Genomic DNA, 24,680 nt, shown 5'->3' on the forward strand with positions numbered 1-24,680 from the left:
TTGTAGAAATCACATGTAAAACTAGATAAGAAATAAACGGAAGTTGTTTACAAAACATTTTCGTAAAATGAAAACCTCATTTAAAGTCTTAGCAAAATAAGCCATACCGTATATTCCGGCGTATAATGCGCACTTTTAATACAAAAAATAACATTGGAATGTACGGGTGCGCGGTATACGCCGAATATAAAAAATTATAGATTAAAAAAAATTTAAATACAGAAAAATACTTTTATTTTAAAGAAATAACATACCTTTACCTATATACTTTATTGATTTCCGTTATTACATAAATAGTTCATTATATTCGTCTTCCGTTATTTCTTCAGGCACGTCATCACAATCTGTTTCGCCTTCATCATCTGTGTTATCCTCATCCATAAATAAACAGTCATCTTCTGATCAGTCCAGATTATTTGAAATGCTGCATTTTTTTAATGATTTTCTAACCATCTCAGGCTTAATTTCATCCCATGCCTTTAATATCCATTTGCACACTGTTTCCAAACTCGCATGGCACATATATCCTCCTTTCGTAAAGATTTTCTCGCCCTCCAACATCCAAGTGTTCCACTGTTTTTTTAAATTGGCTTTAAATGGTTTGTTTAAGCAGACGTCCAATGGCTGAAGAAATGGTGTTAATCTGCCCGGAATAACTGCCATATCGGTGTTACATTCTTTCAACAATTTTTTTGTATTATCTGTAAGGTGGGACGAAAACATGTCCCACACTAAAAGGCTTTCTGGTTTTCTATTGATACTAGACCAGATATTGCACATGTACAATCCAAATTTTCGTGCGCGTTATACGAAGAGTGTATTAAAAAAAGTTTTTAGAAATTACGGGTGAGCGTTATGCGCCGGAATATATGGTATATTAGATGGGTACTTATCGGTAATAGAGATTATGTGTTGGCAATTGCCTTTCCAAATTGTTGCCAACAACATGAACATTGGTCCCTATAACTGATAAGGTACAAATTTCAATATCATGAGTTACTGTAAAAAATATATTTTGATGTTTAAAACATTTTTCTAATTTTAATTATTTTTATATTGATGAATATTTTTGTTATCTCAATAAAATTTATCAACACCCACAACAATACCTTCCTCTGAAGATTTCACCATAACGACTTCCGATTTATATCTTTGATCTCCAATTCTTTTCATTAATAGCAAATAAATCAGACTCCACCGAGACAGCCCATCTCAACTGCGGCTTTCCCCACTTTCTTGTTCCAATGGGTCTAAAAAGCAATATCTTTTAGCAATTGCTTTTTTAGACACATCCAACTATTATATTTATATATAATATCTGTGATATTTTATAGTATCAATAGTACAATTATTAATAAAAGTCAATCTGTTGTTGTTTTTACGTGTTGACCATCTTTACTCGAGGATACCCTTTAAACGATAAGTACCATAACACGGTTCAAAAAAATTTACTATCTTTCAAGCGCACATGTTCTTCCACATAGCTACCGCGCTTACAACTTACAACTAATAATAGAAAATTAACATAGTAGTATCATAATTTTTAAAAAATAAACTACCTAATTTTATGAAAGAATTTATTTTTTGCTCAGCTTATAAATATATTTAAAAAATAAAACAGGCATATATTAATTTAATTAACCTCATTTTACAAAAATAAATGAGAAAAAAAATATATGTTTTTAATTAAAACATACAGACTTATAATTTAATAATAAGTGCTGAATTTTACATATATGTTTAGAAAACCACATAAATTTTTACAACACCTGTCATTTATTCTTTCTAACATGTAGGAGCCCATTCCAGATCCAGTTCCACCAGCTATTGAATGGCATAAAATGAATCCCTCCAAACTATCGCTCCCATCTGCCTCACGATCAATTATATCAAAAATCTCCTCGTATAGTTTTTCACCCTAAATTTTAAAATAAGATATTAAAATGAATTATAACTACAACTCAAAAGGAGAACCTACAAATTAATATCAGAGAAGAAATAATTATTTATCAATAAAATAAAACATTAAAACTTCATCAGAAAGAAATAGACAGTTTTCTTCTTTTGTAAGATAAGAATCATTTCCCAAAATGCATGGAAAAAGAAACTTAAACTAGTAATTGAGTGATAATCTTTAAATAAATTTTAAATTTAAAGAATTATATCCTTTCTCAATCAGAACCTTATTATAAATTTAAATCCAGTGGATAATTTTTCATTTAACAATATGGTACATTTTTTTATAATTAATTAAATCAAATAAAAAATACTATGAATAGGTGAATTGTATTCATACTTTATATTCTTAAAAACGAGAACAGTTGTATCTAATTTACATAATCATAAGTATATCAATTACAATTACAAAAATAGCAATTACAAAATGAACTTTTAATTACTCATAATCCATGAGTCCAAGTAAATGCTTATACAACTTACTGTAAGAAAGATGCATTTTTTAGGTTTTGAAAAGACTATGGGCTGAATACTTTATCAAATTACTTTTAAAGCTGGGATGCAGAAAATTCTGAGCTTTATATTTCCCCAGAACACAGTATTTTTAGTTTGAAATTTTCTCCAGAATTATAGTGCTTTTCATTTCAAGTTTCAATAACTTTTAATAAATATCTTTAGAAAATAAAGTTTGAATAAAGATAAAAAAGTTTTGATAATTTTTTTTAAACAAAAAAATGCATTTCATTTTACTTAATTCTTAAATAAATTAATATGTGGTAAAAATAAAAAAATTAATTAAAACGAATTATTTTTAATTTAGATTCAAGTTATTCTTATTTACTTAAATAAAGTAGATTTATATCTAAATTATGTGAATTTATATCATTTTTTAGCTTTCTGAACATCCTGTTTTAAGATAAAATTACATAAATGTTTTTAAAAAATGTGGCTTGATTTTCATTTTATATTACTTGTTTAGCCTATATATGTATTTCATAGCTATTTTAGATACTAATTTTGTTTACAATTTAATGGGATGGTGAAATAATTTTTCTAAAAAAAAATAGATATTATTTAACAGTAAAAAACAAGTATATATTTTTTATTGTGAGGTTATATTTGTAAATCCAAACCAGGACACTTTAAAGCTATTAAATATGAAAGAGAGAAAAAAAACTACTATGCTATAAAGAAATATATTGTCATCATATTATAAATAAATATTCGACATTAAGAAATGCACAGTAAAATTATTGGTTTTTCATAATTTTCAGTTCAGAATATTAAAAAAGTTTTAAATTTTATCAAATTTTTTCAATTTTATTTGCTTTCTCATTATTTTATAAATGAAAATTCATTGATTTGAGAAAAAATAACATTAAAATTGATTATGCAAAAATAAAATAAGTTAAAAAATCATTTATTAATACCTTTAGCATAATCCAATACATAACAGTTTTTGATTTTAAAATCAATATGCTATGTTATTTGTTTTTGCGATTTGTCAATTTAATTTATAAAATTTGGTTATGGTACTTTAACAGTTCTTCATATAATTATAAAATTAAATTCTACTACATTTCATTATGTAAAACATTGAAACAAATAAACAAATGCAGTGATTTCTTAAGAAATTTATTAAATGTATTTTTTTCTTTCCAAGTTATTTTTTAATTTTCTCTTAATTTTAAATGATGTGTCAAATAGCAAGTATAATGATACTATTATTTTAACTAGATTGCATTTATAAACTATTGGTTAAATATTTGATATTTTTTAATTAAAACAAAGTTTCTTCTATTTCTTCACAGCTGCTAACATGGATAGGAAAAAATCTAGTAGATTATACAAAAGATAAATTTCATAATTGTTGCATGTACTAAATATTTTACACATAAGGATTTTAGGGATTTTTATAGCCATCAAAATAGAAAAACTAATATTTTCCAGCTACGATTGCTATTTAATAAGCTCGAAATGTTACGTATTATGTTTACTCATAATTAATAGATATTTAACACATCATTACTTAAAGATTTTTTTAAAATTAAGTTCAAAAGGGAACTTTGAATAAAAATTAACCGAACATTTTAGAACAAAGAGTTTTAAACTGATTTCAACAAATGACGCTTGCTTCATTATATATTAGGGATATTTATTTAAATATTCAAGCAAGCGATAATCTGTGCAACAAATTCTATTTTAACAGGGAATTTTTTTCAGGAAACTTACTCAATTTTAGGGAATTTTCTAAAATAAATTAACTAAATTAATTAACTAAGTACTAAAATTTTCTAAATGATTTTCTAGAAGAATTTTTATTAAACAAGTAGACCAGGAGAAACTGGCAAAATCCAGTAGAGTTGACAACAGTGATTTCTTGTACTGGGGTTAGAAGAAACCTATTTCTAACGACAGTTTTTTGCCATCCCTGATTTGAATGACCCTAATGGGATACCTGCAAGTGACACAGTAGGGGTATATCGATTCTGATGGGTTGTTGAAACGTGGCATTTGTTTAGGTTTGTAACAGTTCTTTCCATTCTACTTCAATTGAGTCAAGTCTATCAAGTATAAATTCTCTTTAATGACACATTCTATACAAAGTTTTCAGTTTCTTCATTATATATTTTTTACTTAACACAATGAGAGGCATAAAGCCATGTAGAGCATAAACTAATCAAGTATCGAAATTGCCAGGTACTCAAAACAAAAATATATCACAGTTACAATAAAATATGTAAGCAAATAATAAATCATCTAAGTTAAAAGAAGAAGACAAAAAAGAATTATATTTTAAATTCGATGTGCGATAAGCCACTGTATTTCATTAACTTCACGATAATTAACATTCTAACTTATGTGGAGACACGACATTTTGTTTATAAACGATCAGCTGGAGCTGACGTCATCGGTCACATGTGTGGGTGTCATGATCGTTTCTTGAATTGCAAGTATCCAATTAAACTCAACTACCTGTTATACTAATTAATTTCCAAATAAAATAAATGAATGCCAAATGTGTCATACTTGGGTGTATCCAACAGCCCAATTGTTTCCAGCTCCTCCTCCAGCTTCTGATAAATAAATATTTTCAGGATTATACAGCTTAGCATAAGGTGAATTCATTATTGTGTGTATCACTCGAGGTTCCAAATCCAGGAGCACTGCTCTCGGAATGTAATGTTCATCGTCTGCCTAAAGGAAAATAAAAGTTGTCAATTATTCTTCAAAGGGGATCATAAAGACATATTTCTACAGCACCTAATACAAGTAGTTCCCATTACTACAATTAACTAAACAATGCTACCTTCAATAATAGTTATAATACACACAAACAAGGGAACGCTGTTCGTGGAAAATTTGTCACCATAGAGGAAAAAATTTTAGTATTACTCATTATAAATGAAAAAATGGTCAAAATTCTCTTTTTTACCTCGCAATCAATATTTGTATACATAGCGGAAATTTTTTTTATATTACTCATTTAAAAAAAAAAGAAAAAAAAAGAGTCAAAATTCTCCAATCTTAACCCACAGATCAATCTAGCAGGGATTTATATGAGAATTCAGCTACTACACAAAGCTGCACTTTTCCCGCCATTACGTCTTTGACTTTCGAGCATTTTGATATTTATAATAAATATAAAGTTTTAAAAAATTAAAACATTTTTTTAAAAAGCAATGACTTTCACACGAATTTGGCCAAAATAGGTTGCAACGAAAGAGTTGAAGCTATTTTCAAGAGTTAATTAATATTGCGATAATTAAGCATTAATTATAATTGCTTGCAGAAAAATTTTTCAGTTTATCTAAATGGAGTGATTCGGTTACAGCCTCCTTAAATGATTCCCCCCCCCCAATATGCTGCACAATCAGTTTTTCTCGATGAGCAGACCTAGTGCGTTCTCCAGAGATGGTATCCACTCTTTCAGGACCACCACCACAATGGGTGAGATACCGTTGGTCATGTTAATTTGGACGTCTAGTTTCTGCCACACTAGATGGCAGCACCGAGACTCTATATGGATGCTAAAGTGCACTAGGAATTTGATTTTGCCGGAAATGCCAAGAGCCAATAAGGCACTTCAGGGATCTTTTACATGCCGCATAATCATACGACATGGCCGCTGAGGATTTTCTGCATCCCGAAAATCCGGTGTCTGGGCCGGGGATCAAACCCGCAAACTTGGGCTCAGAAGGCCGACGACAAACCAACTGCGCCACCCAGCCACTTGCCTCCTTAAATGAATATGTACCAAAATTACTGAATATTTATCGATATGATGGGCAATAAGTACACAGAAGAAGGCACGGTGGCTTAGTGGATAAAGTCAATGTGAAGGATAGGATTTGATCCTCAGTGGCAGTTTGAAGCCCATCCAGCTTTACATTAATTGGTACCAGCATCATAAAGGCAGCATTGTGTACAAAGCTTATCACAAATCACATTGCCACACTGTTGGTCACAAAATCCCATAGTCTTAGAGACACTTTACTCTTATTTGTAAAAAAAGCTTTCAATATAAACATCTTAGAAAAATCAAATAAACACATTAATTATAGAAATTAAAAATATATATTTTATTAAAATATTTAATTCATTAGGTAGAAGATGAAAGTAAATATCTTTAAAAAAAATGCTTTCTTTAAATCTAAAAATGATTATGTTTAACTCATAAAAGGAACTCAAATTTTTTTCAAATTTAGAGTTTAATCCGTTTGTTTCTGAGCAGCAGGTGGTTAAATTATTTTGCTATAACTACTTACTTTTATAAGACACTACAGATAATCTTAATAAAAAATACATAAAATTGATCATTCTAATTTTATAGCTCACAAACTTTTTTTAGTTTTTTTTTATATCTAATGACCACATTTTTGTTTTTCATTTTATCATTCTCACTGTCAACATTCCAGAGTTCTATATGGCAAAAGAGAAAAAAAATGATTGCATCACAACGTGATTTTTAAATAATAGAGTTTTCGCAATACTTCCTCTACGTTTATGATTTTGAAAGGGATAAAAAAAATTTAGCAATACTCTATTAGATCCTTTTTTTAATGTTTCTTATGCCATTTTTAGAAGATATAACTTTTACATGTCAATGATAGATTTATCATTCACATTTCTTTATTTATCGTCTTATAACAAATAACTATAATAATAAATAGGGTCTTAATTAAATAGTGTAGTAAAATGATGTAAGCGCCTAAAATTAATGATTTGAACTCTTTTAAGGCTGGTTTTTAATTGATTTAAAGCAAGTTTTAATTTTTTACTTGTATGATGCTGGTATATATTATTTTCATCGGTACATAAATTTTTATAAACAAGAAAAAATCGAGACATCACGAACCATTAATTGAATTGTTAAAACTATTTTTATTTTATTTTTAATGTTTTAATCTGTTTTGTACAATTGGCTGGTGGCTGGGTCGCATGCAAGCGATTTTCCACCTTTTTTGAGTTTTCGCAAACGATTATTCCCCAACAGGCAGTAAATGGCTGAAGAGGAGTGATGTAATGGATGAGTAGGAGTGACGTAATGGTATGAGAGCCTATCAGAGTTTGCCAGAGGGCGCTGTTTTTCTCCCTCCTTTTTTCCGAATTTTCGACGCAGAGCGCGTTAGCCAAACTCTTAATTTTTTTTCTTAAAGGTAGCAGGTTTTTTTTTTAGGTAGACGTTTTAGGGCTACTAGGCCCTGGATCCAGGGACCGGGTGACCGATAAGTATTTTTAATTTAGAATTAGCATATTAAATTAGTAATTAATTTTATTTTGTCGATTAGAAACCCGTCTTAATTTAACAATGTCGAAAATTGTTATAATATTAAATTAACTTAAAATAGATACTTAAAAATCTAATTACGCCGATAATCTTAAACCACGTGCGAATAATTTTTTTTTAAACCCAGCCTAATTTTTATAAGTTGTTAAATGTGAATTATTTTCCATAATATATATTAAATTGTTGTAACAGTTGAAATTTTGTTTTGGAGATGTTGCACCAAAATTTTGAATTCCTAAGACATTCTAATTATTGTTTAACGAAGAATGTTTTATATGTATTGTAACCAAGAATTATGTTTTAATACAATTTTGTTTTTAAAAGTTATATTAGTCTTTAATTCTGACTATGCCTCGTGCTAGTTCTTTGAATAGGGATAAAGTTCATGCACGTGCAGTCTAGTGCCATGATTCTCTAAGGTTATCTATAATTCTTTTTTTAAATAACTAAATATTTCGTTAAATAATGCCAATTATCATTGCTTAAAATTAATTCCAGTCCAAATTGCTGTTTAGCTTAGCAGATTAATTTTGCTAACAGATTTCGAGTCACGTGGATGGCCTGCACGAGCACGTTGGAGAAATAGTAAATACTGAATTTAAATGTTAGTTTTAAGGTATGAATATACTAATTAATTTAACATTAGAATCACATTGTAATTATTTGAAAATTTTTAGATACGTTATTTGATTTTTGATTTAAATTTTTCACAATGCAAGTGTAAACTATTAAATAATTATCCCAAATTCTATACGATCTATTATATTACTTTATTAAAGGACATTATATGTTAAAAATGATCCATGAAATTAAAAATAAATTATAACAATGTTTACGAACCAATATATAATTTAAATACAACCCTGGTTAGTTTAATTTTCTTTAACTATAACGGTATAATTTTTTATAAATTATAGCTGAATTACTTTTGTCAATACTGAATACCAATTTTTAAGTTATACCTGGTTTACAGTATAATTATTATAATAATAAATAATATTTTTAAATTTAACAATGCACATTTTTATAACCTTCTACACTTTTTTATAAATTTTTAATTTGCTAAAAAGTTAATTTGCCATATTGGCAATTAATGACAAAAATAATTATGGACTCTTAATTTTTTTATGTAAAGGAGCCAGCTTTCTAATATCTACAAGGCCTTTCACAGATCCAGGTTGTTTATAATCCAATAAAAACCTCTGATAATTGTATTAAAATGTATTCTTTGTTTTTTTTGTAAGCACCACGACAGAGATCCCACGATTTATAGACCCCTGATACCAAAAACATATAAGAAATAAAATTTTAGAGAAATTTACACATACCTGATAAAAGAATACATCTTTCCGGTCTGTTCCTTCAGTAGCAAAGTCTTCCAAAACTCCATCTACAATCGCAAAATGTGCTTAAATACGAAATAATATACATTACTAAAGGAATTCATTTTTTAATTCAATAAGATTCCAAGGTGACTAATGCTAAATTTTGATAGGTCTTATTTTTAAACTATTTTTTTCAAAGATAAAAATTTAATAATTTCTTTTTAAAAAAAATTATATTGGATGCCTCTTAATAGCCTTGTAACGAATAGTTCGCAGCACACCAGATGGCGCTATCCTCTCTAGTCGCAAGGGGAAAAACAATTGAAATAAAGTTTCTTTTTTTACTTCCAAATGTCCATTCTCTTGCAAACTTCCAAATGTTATATAAAATTTATTGCCACAAAGTGTAAATATGATATGTGTAATAGGTTTTATATGTTATATATAAATATGTTATGCTTTAATAATAAGTGTGATGTTTCTTTTCATCCTCTTGTGTCCTTACAGCCTAATATTATTATGCGTATAAGAAAAAGGTATAAAAATTATAAATGTTTCATTTAGAATAAAAATATAAAATGTGACAGACGTCGCCTAGAGTAAAACATGTATTAATTTTTTTTATTTATTTTCAAATAAAGGATTCAAATTAACAGGAAATATTGAAAATACACATGAAATGACATTTAGGAAATAGAAAAAGAGCAACTGATGTTACCTACAAACTATATTAAAATTTTAAAAAACTTTTTTATTAGTAGGTAGTACAAAATACTTTTTAAAAAAAAAAACAATTTTCAATTTAATATTTAAAATAATTAATAAAAAAACTTAGAAATTTGTTAAAAAAGGGATACTAGAAAATTTTTATTTTTCAGTACATGAAATAGAGTTTTTGTATAATGAAATTAGCTATATACTCAATATTATGTACCTTATATTATATAATACTAAAACTATAATATAACAGAGTATTATATTACAATAGCATTATATTATAATCAAAAGTATTATAAAACTTATAATTGATTATAAAACTTAATGAACGAAAAGAAACATACCAGGATTAATACCGTGCTCAGCACAAAGTTTCTTCCAAAATTCAAAACCAACTAGAAAAAACAAGACATTTTTCAAAGTGAACATAATAAATATGTGGTACATTTGTAGTAAACAAGTTAGTTGTTAAATATTAAGAGTATAGGAATCAACTTATAAAAGGGAAGAAGAAAAAAAATTTGCTAATATGTTTTAATTATAAATCAATATCAACAACTGTTTCTATATTTACATAAAATTTATCTTACAAAAATTCAAAATCAATAGCTTCAAACATTTTTACTCTTTCCAGAAAAAATATGTTTTAAATGTTCTATTTTGGGTTCATAAGTCTTTTGAAATACTATAAAAAACATTCCAAGAAAATGAAATAATTTAAAGAGTAAATAGAAAACAACCAGTCATCCAAGACAGTTTATGCAGTCAGTGAAAATTTTGCTTACTTGCAAGTTGATCATCTGCATTAATTCAGTACCATTTAGGCAATATTCCTTCTTATCAATAATGTAGTTCAAGAATTTTTAAATCAAATTACTTCAAAGCAAGGTTTCAATAATCTCAAAACAAAACAAAATTATGTTTATACTGCGCAATATTTTTATGCAGAAGTTATTTAGTATATGATACCCCATAATTTTTCGATTAAAATTCTATGATATCTCTAATGTTGATTAGAATGAATCATTTTTAAAACCTGTTGAGAGAGATTTAAGAAACTACAAAACTACACACTTCAAGATTTTCAACTGTATTTTCTTAAAATAATAAGATTAAGACCTTTCGGAATCCATAAAAATTTGATACCGTAAAACTGTTCACAGAATTTTTCTTTTATAAAATGACTGGATTTCCAAAAAGTTTCAAATAATGAATCTTGCAGATAAGGTTATATAACTGAGTCATAAATATACTTAGCGGATATTCCTTAAGTTTCAGCTATCAAATTGTGCTATTTCTCTAGCATTATTAATTAAAATTAAAAGATGTTGTTGGACCAAAAATAAAATCTTTCAGTTATTCAAATAGAATATTTCAAAATCAACATTTATAGTAGTAGAAAATGAGAAGTTTTGAAGACACTCAGAAATCTAGTGATGGGCTCACAGTTTTCCCTTGTTGTCAATATATTTGACTTCTAAATTAAGAGTTTAAGAGGATTATTTTTATTATTCGAATAATGTAATTCTTTGTTACATTTTAAGATAAAGTTATTTAAATCTGTGTCTGATCTTATTAACCGTTTTACAATTATTATTATTTTTTTGTTGCAAATTACATTAATATAGGTACTAATATGAATAGTTAAAGAGATTTGTTAAATGATTTAGAACTCAACTTTCAGAGTCGTGCACAAAGTAATGAACACAGAAATTATATGTAAAATACATCCTTTTATTTGGTAAGCAAAAATTATTAAATTACAGTTGTGAACTCACCAAATTTGTTATAATGATATACTTTCAATTTTACATGTTATTTCAAAAAAGGATTACTTAAAAAAATGATTTATGTACACATACTTTTAGTTGAATAATTTCAACTGTTTTATAACAAGAAACTGCAATTATAACAAAGCAATCATCAGGGTTGGTAAGCGTCAGAGAACAGGGGCTTAATATCAATAGGGGTCTGTCTAGGTTTTTCTAAGAGATACCTATTTTGTGAAAATTTAGGCATAATTTGTGAAAATTAAAAATTACATTAAAAAATCAACACAAAAATATGGATTTATCGCTTCTTAAGGGATACAAGAATAAAATTTTAAGAAAAAGTATTTTGTGTAATTTCCTTTAGTTGAATTTGTGAAGGTACCGCTAAACGGTAGTAAATTTGGTCCAGACAGACCCCTGATCAAGATATAAAAATCAATCATGAAAAATAAGCCATCACGGTAATTCGGGGTTAAAAATTATGGGGATATTTCTGTATCATGATCTGACATATACTTAAATATTCATTAAAATTTTCATTTTAAACATAAATCATTCCCTCATTTAAAAAATAAATAAAAAAATTACTTTTGTTTTAAATACTAAACGTCACTAAGTTTTTCTTACTAAGTACTTACAAAATACTTTTGTTTTGCTTTTTCTTACTGTTACAACCTGAAAATAACCTATTAGTAAAGAATAACCTATGAAGTAATAGTAGTACAACGTGAATGCTTATAAATTTTGCTAAAATATAAAGCTTCCTGACACAACGAGGAGATAATACATTGTAACAGTATTCCATATCAAAAATAAACAAAAATCGGTGGTTTTATACATTCATTTTATATCTTACCTGCCAACTTTCACTCTTTCTGAGAATGGATTTTCAGAGTGGTTGTAAAACGATAAACGAAAAACAATCTGACTCAAAAATATACTTATATTTTGATCCCGATGAAATTCGCTTGCGCAAAGATTATTGTGCTTTCATATATTTATTATAATTATTTATATGTAGCGCAGGTCAAACTCATTTATAATTATCATCATAATTCAAAAAGTTAATTGGAATAACCTGAGTATTGCTACCACTTTAAATATGAAAATAAAATCTTCCGGAAAATCCGGAAGAGTTGGCAGGTATGTATATATGGTTATACTTTTTGTTTGTAAGGGAGGAAGATTTCGAAGGAATATGGAAATACCCCGTTTATTTATGCACTTGGTTTAGCATCAAAAAAAGGAATTTCTTCCATTAACAAATTTTACGTTAATTGGAAACTATTATTGAAAACAAATAAAGCAACAAATATGCAAGGAGAAAAACAAAACGGTAAATAAAATATAAAAATTTTTAGTTAAACTTACTTTGATTACCACATTGCCCAAGTTGAAGAGTTATCATTTCACGAGGCATTTTGAAGTTATTTAAAATATCTTACAACAACAATATTTCAGAATATTTTGTTTTTACAAATTAGAAAAGAGGCGCGAAAGGTTACATAGATGAAAAAGAACAGAATACTCAACGTTTTACTACTGGACGTTTTTTCTGTTAATTTTCAAGAAGAACCAATAAACAAGTAAAACGTCACATTAGTAACGCCTTTTTTGCGCATGATAAACACTTGATGTAAATCCTATAAATAATCATTAAATTATTTGATTACGATTAAAAAATATAGAGAGAGTACAGCAATTAATTTTTTCATTTACTGGTGTCGAATAGATTAAAAGTTATTCCTTTCAATTTAACTGAAAAAAGAAAATATTTATGAATATCTATTTGCTGAAAACCAACGAGTCATTCAATATCAGATTCAATTCAGAAATAATGAGTAATTGTAACCGTCTTATTCAAAATTTTTGACGTTGCACTAGCAGACAGTTGTTTACTTTCACTTCTTGTATCGCATATAAACGTTTAAATTATTATTCTGCAAAATGTCATCTGTCGAAGAAAAGCTTAAGTTACATATAGCAAAACTCGAAACCGAATTAGAACTTGAAAGGAAAAAGAATGACTTTAAAGGTAGAGAAAAAATTGATCAAATTAGTTCAGAAGTTGTTGATTCCAATCCATACAGTAGATTGATGGCTTTGAAACGTATGGGAATCGTCGACAACTATGAAACTATACGGAATTTCACTGTAGCAGTTGTTGGAGTTGGAGGAGTAGGTAGTGTGACAGCTGAAATGCTTACCAGATGCGGAATTGGTAAATTAATACTCTTTGATTATGATAAAGTAGAATTGGCGAATATGAATAGGTTATTTTTTCAACCTCACCAAGCCGGACTAAGCAAAGTTGAGGCTGCCGCAAAAACATTATCTTTCATTAATCCAGATGTTCAATTCGAGACTCATAATTATAACATTACGACTGTCGATAATTTTCAGCACTTTTTGAACGTGCTCAATACAGGTGGCAAAGATAAGAAAGTTGATCTAGTACTAAGTTGCGTAGATAATTTTGAAGCTAGAATGGCTATAAACACTGCTTGTAATGAGCTAAATTTATCCTGGTTCGAATCGGGAGTGAGTGAAAATGCTGTGTCCGGTCATATTCAGTTTATAATTCCAGGCGAAACAGCTTGTTTTGCCTGTGCACCACCCTTGATTGTTGCATCGAGCATCGATGAAAAAACCCTGAAAAGAGATGGCGTTTGTGCTGCGAGTTTGCCAACTACTATGGGTGTTGTCGCTGGATTTTTAGTTCAAAATGTTCTGAAATATTTATTGAAATTCGGGAAAGTGTCAAATTATTTAGGTTATAATGCTCTCGAAGATTTCTTTCCGACCATGACCCTCAAGCCTAATCCTGACTGTGATGACTCACTGTGTCGATCACATCAAAAAGAGTATCAGGCTCAAGAGAAAGAAGTCCCAGTTGTCGAAGAAGTTGAGGATAAAGAAGTAGTACACGAAGATAACAAGTGGGGTATTTCTTTAGTTTCGGAAACGGGTTGTGGTGGAGACACTGAAGAACAAAATTTTGTGGCTGAAGGCATAAAAGTCGCTTATAAAAAACCTGTCATTGAAGACGATGATAGTAACTGTGTTGATGTGAATGAACAAAATATAGAAGATTTAATGGCAAAATTAAAATCAATGTAAAGTTTACAACTTATTAATATTGTAAATGTTATTTGATTACATTAAAGCTATTTTTTTGTTATTATGTTACCCGTATGATCTTCAGACTACTACATTCTTTTAACACAACAAGAGCTTTTCTATTACTATGAAGAGTAAAGTAGAGTCAATAATGAACTGCGCTTGTTTTTATGAAAATGTTATGTAATATTTTTCTAATATATGATAAAAATGTTGTAAAAGATTAATATTTGATTCAAAACAATTCAATAGAGTCACAATATTTTAAAGTAAATATGAACATTATCCAGTGTTCTCCCTAGGAATAAACAAAGGCAAGACTCTCTGAAAAGGCTCTGGCTTAACACCGTAAAATTTATCAAAATGTGCAATATTATATAATAGACCCCATGACAGAATAGCAGCGACATTGTCGCAGAACACTACAGAGTTCTTGCAGAAAGATTTTTCTTTTGAAAAGTAAAAAAAAAGTTACTTTTCTTTTATACAGAAATTTACACGTTACATTTAAATCAGGGATTTAGATAATCACTTTTTGACAAGCTCGATTTACGACGATAGTATTTTAAATCGATGTCATGTTTCAAACTCATTTTCGGCAGTTATTGATTTTTACGTGGATTTTAAATATCCTGATATATTTTAAACAATATGGAAAATTTGAAAAGTGGATTTTAGAATTTACTTTTTAAGGCAATAATTCTATCTAAATTTTGGCAGTTATTGCTATTGATTTCTCCATAGTGTTTAAATCCGATATTTTTTATGCGATATTATTTATTACAACAACGTAATCTCAAAACGAAGCACGCATTAGAGGATCCCGATTTGTGCAATTTTGTTGTCGATCTTTTTTCGACAATTGCTACTAAAGATTTCAGAATTTTTAAATTTTTTTTCATTGTGATGATTATTTACAAAATGCAAGGAAAGAAATAATTTGTGTCCCCCCTCCCCCCAAAATGCGAGAATAGCATCCATAATATTATGATAAAAAATTACTACAGGTTTTATTAAAAAAATTATATAGTTTTTTTTTTGTAAATTTATATTGTTTCAAATTTATGTAGTATATTTTAAATTTGTAACATATATATTGGTCATTATTAAAAGTATCCTGCAGGAAGATACTAGTGGTAGAAAGTTTTGCTGCAGGTAGCTCAAAAAAATTCTGCCACAGGGATAATAACTAAATTTTATTATCAGCCATTTTTAAATTATCTACTTGTACTATTTAATGCATATATTTCAAAAAGTAGCTCTCTCACATTTTCAAAATAAAATAAAACTTTGTAGTTCATAAAAACAATTAAAGAAATGCTAAAAGACAATCTCTATGCATATTTTTTTACAAAAGTAACAAAAAATTATTAATTGTCAAATAACTTCAAATCTTTTTTCTATAATTTAAACTGAAAATTATGAAAAAATGAACATTTAAATGTGCTTTTTTTTTATAAAAAAAAATATATATACATATATATATTTTTAAAAAAAATAGTTTTAAAATTATTTAAAAATTTCTTAATATCCTTCCCACAAAAAAAAAAAAAAAAAATTACTTATAAAAATTTAACCACTTGAGAATATTCCTAACAAAGTAAATATTTGTAATAGTAACCAAAAATTACCCTATAAACACAGATAATTTTACCAGTATGTAATTATTATTAAAGCAGAGAATTATTATTTTTTTTTTTTTTTCAAAATGGAATATGAATAAAAGAGCAGTGTTTTTAAGGGATGGTGGATTATTTTTACAAAGAGGGCACATTTATCAGGATCTAAGGGCGCCTTTCAAAAAACACTTAAGGAGAACTCCGCATTATTGACATTATGTAAACTGATTAGGAGTTAACCGTTGCACAGAGAAGTGAGGTCCATTATGAACCTTAAAATTTTCTCCTTATGTTTACACAAAAATTTTTTTCAATAATTTCCATTTCCGAATGTTTATGAATAACTAACCTTCTGAATATTTTGAGAAATATCACATATAGCAGTGGGAAAAAAAATGAAGGCATAAAATCATTATTTTTTAAAGGAATTGTTGAGTGGAGTCAGTAATGTGAGGTGTGTTTTTTAAGCCAGGACCATTTTGCTGTGTTCAATCAATAGTAAGTAGCATGAACATCGCAATGAGTGATTGCATCGTGTCCCGGCATTCCTTGGGAACAACTGTGTAGGTCATCTGTACGGTCAGTTCTGTGTCTTAAAAATATTTAAGATTATTGAATCGCATGCCCCATACAAGGTAAAATCCTGTCTGCTGCAATCATTGGCAGATTTGTGAACTTTACGGAGCTACTGCCATGGAATTTTGCTACTCCATCACAATGACTTCCCATCAGCTCAGATCAGAGCTTTATTGGACCCTCCTGTAGCCCAGACCTTACGCTGAGCGATTTTCATCTTTTCCAATATTTCAAACATCGTTACGGCGGCAACCACTACGACAATGACATGTAAAGACCACTTGTTTGTAGGAACAGGTGAGTTCACACACAGTTCCTATTAAGAACCCTTATAATGCCCTAAATCTAGTTGTAGGGCATTATAAGCCTTTAAACAAACTTGGCACATAAAAAAAATTTACGTATGTAGAATCTGAAAATGAATTTGCTTGAAATTTTTCTTCCGTTTGATTTTTATTTTCGAATGGCAATTACTTAAAAAACATGCCTTGTAGTTTCTGTACAAAATGTTCTGTTGTTTTTTTTTCGAATAATAAATACCGTTAACTATAATAGATTAAAGATGTCAACTATTAACCCGTTATGTTGGTCATTTATAATTGAAATATGAAAAGTGCTTTTAAAAAAAAAGCGGTAATTCATTAATGTTTCCATTAGACAGAAATGTTCTTAAATTAGCTACTAATTAGTTTTTTTTTTTTTAAATCCCGAATTTATGATGATAGATTAAAATTTTATTTTTCTAATATATCACGGTGGTGAGACATGTTTTGTATTTCCAAGATAAAATTAAGAATGAAATAATTGTGTTACCAGTTTTTATGTTTTTAGATTAAAGAACTGGAAAGTTTACTTACCAAGTGGCTGTAATTGGTTTTAAAAAAAAGAATTGAAAAACTATGAATAATGGGGAAGAGGAGTCCATTGTACAAAGGTTAACATAATTACCAATTTTTAGTTCAAATATTATAACTTTCAAGTTAGAGAAAACTTACGGGCAATCTATAAATAGTTGTACTTGTTTATAACTAAATTATAGAAAGGCAGGCAATTTGCTGGGCAATCACAAACCAGAAAACCTGAATGAGAGAGAGTACTGGATCATTAAAAAACTTCCTAAAGTTTACCTATATTTTCAAGAAACATTGAAATGCTTAAAAAAAATAATAACTTTTTGCGCAATATGTTTTTTCCATCGTTAAGGAATTTTGAAAAATGGTGAGAAATTTTTTTTCTTTATTTTATGGATAGAACAAATTTGTGTTCATAAAATGAATACAACATTAAATTGAATAGTAACCTAAAAAAATTTTATTAGGTCTGCAACATACATGAGTATTAGGAGGTAGAATCTACTCAATGGTTACATCTTATGTTCGTTAGTTATTGCAATGATTATCCTTTATCATCTGTTGAAGCTTTTTTCCCCAACTGGTCATGACAAAAAGGACAATGGTTCTCACATATTTACTATTCACTTCTTTTCTAGAAACATTTGCCACATTATTCAGACTAAAACAAGCTAAAGGCGATGCCGTAGTCACTGATCTTACATTTTGATAGATTTTATTTTTAAATTTTTTATCATTGATAAATAGTTTATATATTTTTTTAAAAATTATATTGGACGTTTTCCTATAGCCTAACATTATTATGCTTATAAAAAAGGAAAAGAAAATTATAAAAGTTTTATTAAGAATAAAAGTATACATTTTTTTTTAAACTCTCTTTCTTCGATGGAGGATTATTCAGCTTAATTTATTTAAAAACTTCAAATTAATAGGAAGGTACACAAGAAATGACATATAGCTAATAGAGAAAAACCTCCTGACTGACGTTACGAATACAAACCAATATATCCTTTCATTATTATTGCAAAATGCTTCAAGGTTTAACAGTATATGTACTTGCAAATTTATGTCCCAGGAATTTAATTGGTAAAGGTATTTGCCCACTATTACTACACCATATATAGAAATAAAAGTCATTATTCTATCCTCAAATAAAGTAATTAAATATGTACATAAGAAAATGTAGATTATTGCAAGACTAAATAAAATATCTAGACATTATTTTTTCTTTTCGTTTTCAGTTATAGTGGTTAGAGTAACGAATGAAAACACAAGTGCAATTGAAACAAAATATGATATGCATACAAATAATCTTATTTAAGTTCCTATAAAAAAAATTTTTAAGTCCTAATTTTATTCTCATAAAATCCTAAAACTAGCACTTTTTTCATTTTATTTACAGCATATTTAAATACTTAGAGTGCATAAGGCCAAGCTTTAATTTTACATAAGTACTTCCATTCCAGACATGCTTTCAAAGTTTCGCATAAAAGTACTTCAATAAATAGCATTAACTCCCGATAAATAGACATTTTTAACAATTAAAAAATTCTCAGAAGTTAAAATATGTTATTTAGTTCAAAAGAAATTCAATTTAAGTTCCTTCTATTACAAAGTGAATGTGTGAGTAAAAATAAGTTTCATAATTTGCATAAAATAAATAGGATGTTTTCGATGTGCCATAGAACAATAAGATATCTGCCATGAACACAATTGTTTTAAAATTCTGTGATGCAAATTTAAAAAAAAAAAAATAATAATAATAATAATTTGCGTCTAAGCAGAAAAAACATAAGATGCTATGTAGATATACACAAAATCAGACATAAATTCAATATAAAATTTTTATTTAACATTATAAATAATTAAAAACAATATATACATTCAAATATTTTTAAATCCACTGATTGAATATTTTTTCACAACAGCTACAGCACTGTCTATAGATTCAAGTGAAATTAACATTTGCACAACTTCTTTTATATTATCCCTAAAAAATAAAAACATTATCATCAGTATTTTTAAAAAGTATAACGTATATCAGCAAAATCCCTTTTTTTTATTTTCCACATGGGAAATCTCTACTATTTAAGAAAATGTAACTTCAGTAAAATCAATTCTTTATCTACTGCATAGAGGAAAAAAAACTTATTTTAAATTAGCAAGTAGTTATTGCTGAGCCATTGAACCACTGAGCCACTGCAGGTCAATTTTAATTCTAATGACACAAATTAAAAGACAACTACAACAGTACAAAACAATAGAAAAAACAGAAAAACAAAGAATGGGGAAAAAAATCCCTTGAAGTAAAATAAACTTAAAAAGCCTCTGGCCTCTTATTATAGAACCAGGAAATAAAAGATATAATACACACGGCAATCGAATCAACAAGTAAGCATATAAAAAATAATTTTTTAGTAAAAACTAAAATTAGTCACTGAAATAGTTAAAAATCTGTGTTTTCTTAAATGATAAAATGATATATTGAAACAATATTGCATAAAATGCAAATAAGTATAAACAAAGATACATACTTTATTTCTTCAGTTATTATTCCTTTCTTTATTGACTGAGAGTAGTAAGAGTCGACATATTTTACAAGAAAAGTGGAAAATTGCTTTAACAATGGTATTGTTGCATCTCCTTTGATATTAGCCAGCCAACTTTTGGGGATGGCTTCAACGATCTAAAAATGCATTGATGTTAATATAAAACACATAATTACAATGAATAAATTAAATACTTTTGAAATCAAATGAAAATTCAATATTGTTTTTTTATTCTCTGTTTTATTTATATGTGCGTATGTATATATATATAGCACAATAAAGACAAAAAAATATTTTTCCTAAGTTTTATTTACAGCGCATAAGCTGCAAGTATATAAAACTCATAAAATAAGCTAAAAATATAGAGAAAAGATGGAAAATAATAAAGATTAATGAAAAGAAAAGAAAAAAATTATTAAAATTATATATTTTTAAAAAAATTACTCTTATATATATATATATATAACAGCCAGAAAACAAAATTAAAAGATGTAATCTCTTCATCAGCTCACACGATTATTATGACTACATTAATGATTCTTTTTTTTTCATTGGAAGAGTAAGAGTTTGGGAAAAGATTACGAAGACAAAAAAGTGAAAATAAATAAAAGGATGATTATGCTAATAATATAATTTATAGAGAATTGATTGGTATAACTTAGTTAAATTAGATAATTGGTGATTTAAACAACTTCAAATTATCAAACAGATGTTTGTACACAAATAAAAGAGGAATAAACATACCACTTTGCATTTATCTATTGTGTCTTTCAGCATTGTAGATGTACTCAGACCCATTATAATATAACGATTTAGAACTGAAGAAAGAGAAAATTGCTGCAGAGGCTGTTCACTGATAATACCATTCCAACTGCATATGTTTTGTAAAAGCTGAAAGAAAAATAATAAATAGAATAACAAAGACAATAAATTTTTAAAGGAGCATCAAAATGTGTAATAGCAGGAGTGATTGTAACACAAAGAAAAACACTGTGAAAATTTTATGTGCAAACACTCGATATCACGATACCAATTTATAAACTATACATGTTTAATATAATTTTTTAAACTAAAATTTGCAATTAAATTACCCATCAATTAAAAATATTACACCTTTATAATAACTAATTTAAGAAAGAATTCATTATTATTGTCACAATAAATAATCGTGATATTGGATTCTAAAATCACATGAATATGATTCAACGTAGTGGATTTTAAGAACTCGAAACTACAAATTGGATTTTAAAAAAAGTGAAAATATAGATAGCTATATTAGATTTTAAAATTGCATAAATACTAATCGCAACGCATGATTTTTAGATTAAGTGATTACGAATTGCAATGTGGAACTTTTAAATTGCGCATATATACGGAAATTGGCGTTTTAGAAATGCGTGAATACGAATAGCATTTTTGATTTCAAACTAGCGTGAGTAGGAATCACAATACTGACTTTAAAAGCATGTAAATTAAATCACGAAAATGATTTTTAAATCACTTGATTACGAATCTGCATGAACGATTTGTAGATTGCGTAAATATGATTCAAAATGTGTCACTTTTAAATCAGGTAAGCAGAATTCATCATTAGATCGTAAGTTATTCAGGGTGTTTACTTTTTATTTTGAGTACAACAATACAATGAAATAAATCTAAGCTGAAATTTTGCTCTAAGATTTTAAATAAAGTTGAAGGTTATTTTGTAAATAAATTAATTAAAGTTTAATTTTGAAGCCAATAAAATAGGCTTCAATAACAATAAATCAATATAAAAATAACTGAATCAAAATTTTAAAATAAAAACCTATCAGCTCTATAAATTGTAACATACTTTTACTGTAGACCAAAACTGACGTTGAAAAAAATCCAAAGCTTTCAAAGATCGATTTTCAAGCAATCTAGAAAATAAAAAATAAAATAAAAAGTTATTTTGCTTTGATTATTGTAATATGTTGAAATAATATGACATAAATTGAATAACACTAAATATTACAAGATGAACTCATTTCAAAGAGATCAGTATAGCTGAAAAATTTTCTAAAACAATACTGCAATTCTCCATAAATCACATAATTAAATTGAAATACAGATTATTCTCATAATATAAAGTCACACTATAAAGAAATTCGGAGTACTTGATATATAATATTACAAAATTATATAAAAAAGCATAATTTAGAATGTAAAAATAAAAAACTTACTCTTTTGGGTAAAGAGGAATAAAAACATCTTCGTCTAGAGCCTTATTAATACGAACGGTGGCAGCTTTTAGGCAATTCTTAAGGTGAAAAAGAGAATTAAATTATTTTAAAAATAATACATGAATTTATAAATTTATGCATTTAAAACAAAATAACACATATGGTTCTCATTATTTAAACTTTAAACAAACAGTGATGCTTAAAATTAAGAAGGGAAAAAATAGAAAAAACTTAATTTTTAAATACTGTAGAAATAATGTTAGATATATAAATAAATTCAAAAGGTAGACAATTGTTTTAGCACTATATGTTCCGATGATGTTATTTGCTTACAGTGCTATAATAGCCACCTATCTTTTGAACTTGTATATTTAAGCTTATTATGTATTTATATTATATTATAACATTACTTAGAGTATACTAGGCTATTTATATTACAAAAAACCTTTTTTTTTTCTTTAAAGACTAACTTTTTTTCCTAAATTGAAATTTGACCATAGATACTCAACAAAAATAAGAAAATCTGACTCAAATTTAAAATTGGAATTTTCAGAAAATGTATGTGTAAGAAATATTCTGGTTAAAGTAAAGTTAAGCCATTATTGTATAGTATGTTATTAAGACATTAATTAGAAGAGACATTAATTATTAAGACATTAATTTTTAGAAACATCCTAAATGCTTCCATGATTATATTAAAATGGACTTTAAAGATATTTCTAGGACTTTAGAAATTCTATTTATTGAATTCTAAAAATATATTTAGTTTCCACACTTGTACAGTTTCAGATTAAGCATCACTGCTGAGTGAAAATTATTGTTTCTCCCATAGACAACTCACAATCCATTGTAATTAAAAATTATGTTCAATACCTACTTACAACATTAAAATTATAAAAATATAATTAACCAAAATCCAGCTTAAAAAACACCAACATATATATATATATATATATGTGTGTGTGTACAGTAGGGTACCGATTATCCGGAACGATCGGGACCATCGCTATTCCGGATAACTGATTTTTCCGGTTTTCTGAATCGCTACAAAAAGCCGTTTTTTTATTGTTAAACCCAACTAAAAAAAAACAAATATTTGGAAATAATCTTAAAAAGAAGAAAAAACAATGAAGTAATACACTAACGATTATTTCCAAAATGATGGTAAGGTAAACATCTTTCAAAAAAGAAGGTAAAATCTTATGAGGAAAAAAAAAATTATTTTTAAAATGGCGGGAAAATTTATTGAATTTCGTTCAGGTTTTTTGGTTTTCCAATTTCCGGATAACTGGTTCTGTACTGTATATATATAATTTATGATCTTATTTGAAGAAAAATTCCTCGTATGAGTCTTTCTATATTAAATCATAAGCTTAAAATAGATTTCTCTTATTAATTTTAAGACGTAGAAATCGTTCTCTCACAAAGAGCCATAAATAGTCACGATGCCAATTAAAAGATTATTTCCTGAAGTTAAAGGTTAATAATTCTTAGATAAATACGAATTAAGAAAACTCCAAAAATTTCCTATTGTCAGAATATCATAATCTTTGGAACAAAATCTCTAAATATTTCCGTTTGAATAAATTAAGGATATTCTTGCAACCGGACACTACCGTAACCGGACATTCCTTTTTGCCTTGAAAAGTTATTTTCTATCTCTTCAAACTGGACACTATTTTTTCTACATTTGAAAAAAAATTCTGCTTTAAATTGCAAGAAACAAATATGAAACTTTTGACCATTTTTAAATCTTGCAAATTTTTTGCCTTATCCATAACTAAAAATATTGTTAAGCTATTTCACTACTAAAGAATCAATCTTTCTTCTGTCACCTTGCTTATAATATTGAATACCAAAATTTAACGATGAAATGTACCGTAGATGATTTAAAATAATGATTTAAAATTTGGCTGTACCGAAAAAAATTATAAATATATTTTTATTCAAAAATCACTTTTGATTAAAAACGTGACTTAAAGTAATTTAAGCTTGAATGAAAACACTTTATTTAGACTTTATGTTTGTTTGCTTTTGTATACACAAAAAAAGCTTAAAATCAAAGAGAACAAAGTTAAATTTACAACCTATATAAAATCATTGACTTATAGTTTAAAATGAATTCAACATTTTAAAACCTCAAACAATAGTGAACTTATAACATTAAATTAAAAGCCTTTTTTATATCAAATATAAAAAA

General features: G+C 27.3%; 3 protein-coding genes across 5 annotated transcripts in view; 1 reads left to right on the forward strand and 2 right to left on the reverse strand.

Moving 5' to 3' along the window:
* LOC107436966 (tubulin gamma-1 chain) overlaps positions 1 to 13,073 on the reverse strand; it is a 29,583-nt gene extending 16,510 nt beyond the window's left edge. Inside the window, exons 1-5 of the mRNA XM_043041307.3 lie at positions 12,933 to 13,073; positions 10,134 to 10,184; positions 9,076 to 9,137; positions 4,987 to 5,154; positions 1,770 to 1,918 (exon numbers count right to left, since the gene is read on the reverse strand). Coding sequence (XP_042897241.2) covers positions 1,770 to 1,918; positions 4,987 to 5,154; positions 9,076 to 9,137; positions 10,134 to 10,184; positions 12,933 to 12,981 — 479 coding nt within the window. The 5' untranslated portion in view covers positions 12,982 to 13,073. The remainder of the gene's footprint in view (positions 1 to 1,769; positions 1,919 to 4,986; positions 5,155 to 9,075; positions 9,138 to 10,133; positions 10,185 to 12,932) is intronic.
* Positions 13,074 to 13,164: 91 nt separating this feature from the next.
* Positions 13,165 to 14,745, forward strand: Uba5 (Ubiquitin-like activating enzyme 5). Its single transcript, XM_016048808.5, has one exon. The coding sequence runs from the start codon at positions 13,509 to 13,511 to the stop codon at positions 14,679 to 14,681; it is 1,173 nt and encodes a 390-aa protein (XP_015904294.3). The 5' UTR covers positions 13,165 to 13,508; the 3' UTR covers positions 14,682 to 14,745.
* Positions 14,746 to 19,557: 4,812 nt separating this feature from the next.
* LOC107436958 (PAX3- and PAX7-binding protein 1) overlaps positions 19,558 to 24,680 on the reverse strand; it is a 47,850-nt gene continuing 42,727 nt past the window's right edge. For all 3 annotated transcript variants that reach the window (XR_015429464.1, XM_087152523.1, XM_087152522.1), the window contains 5 exons: positions 22,481 to 22,557; positions 22,111 to 22,177; positions 21,021 to 21,167; positions 20,262 to 20,413; positions 19,558 to 19,717 (listed from right to left, as the gene is read on the reverse strand). Coding sequence is in view for 2 of the 3 variants with exons in the window: in XM_087152523.1 (XP_087008649.1) it covers positions 19,612 to 19,717; positions 20,262 to 20,413; positions 21,021 to 21,167; positions 22,111 to 22,177; positions 22,481 to 22,557 (549 nt within the window). In the remaining variant the exon portion in view is untranslated. The remainder of the gene's footprint in view (positions 19,718 to 20,261; positions 20,414 to 21,020; positions 21,168 to 22,110; positions 22,178 to 22,480; positions 22,558 to 24,680) is intronic.

Source organism: Parasteatoda tepidariorum, chromosome 9 (genome assembly GCF_982258835.1).
Source record: "Parasteatoda tepidariorum strain Cologne lab strain chromosome 9, Ptep-v5.0, whole genome shotgun sequence".
Taxonomy (NCBI): domain Eukaryota; kingdom Metazoa; phylum Arthropoda; class Arachnida; order Araneae; family Theridiidae; genus Parasteatoda; species Parasteatoda tepidariorum.

Excerpts from the sequence above, each read along its gene's own strand:
- Uba5 (XM_016048808.5), top strand. The coding sequence starts at position 13,509 with ATGTCATCTGTCGAAGAAAAGCTTAAGTTACATATAGCAAAACTCGAA.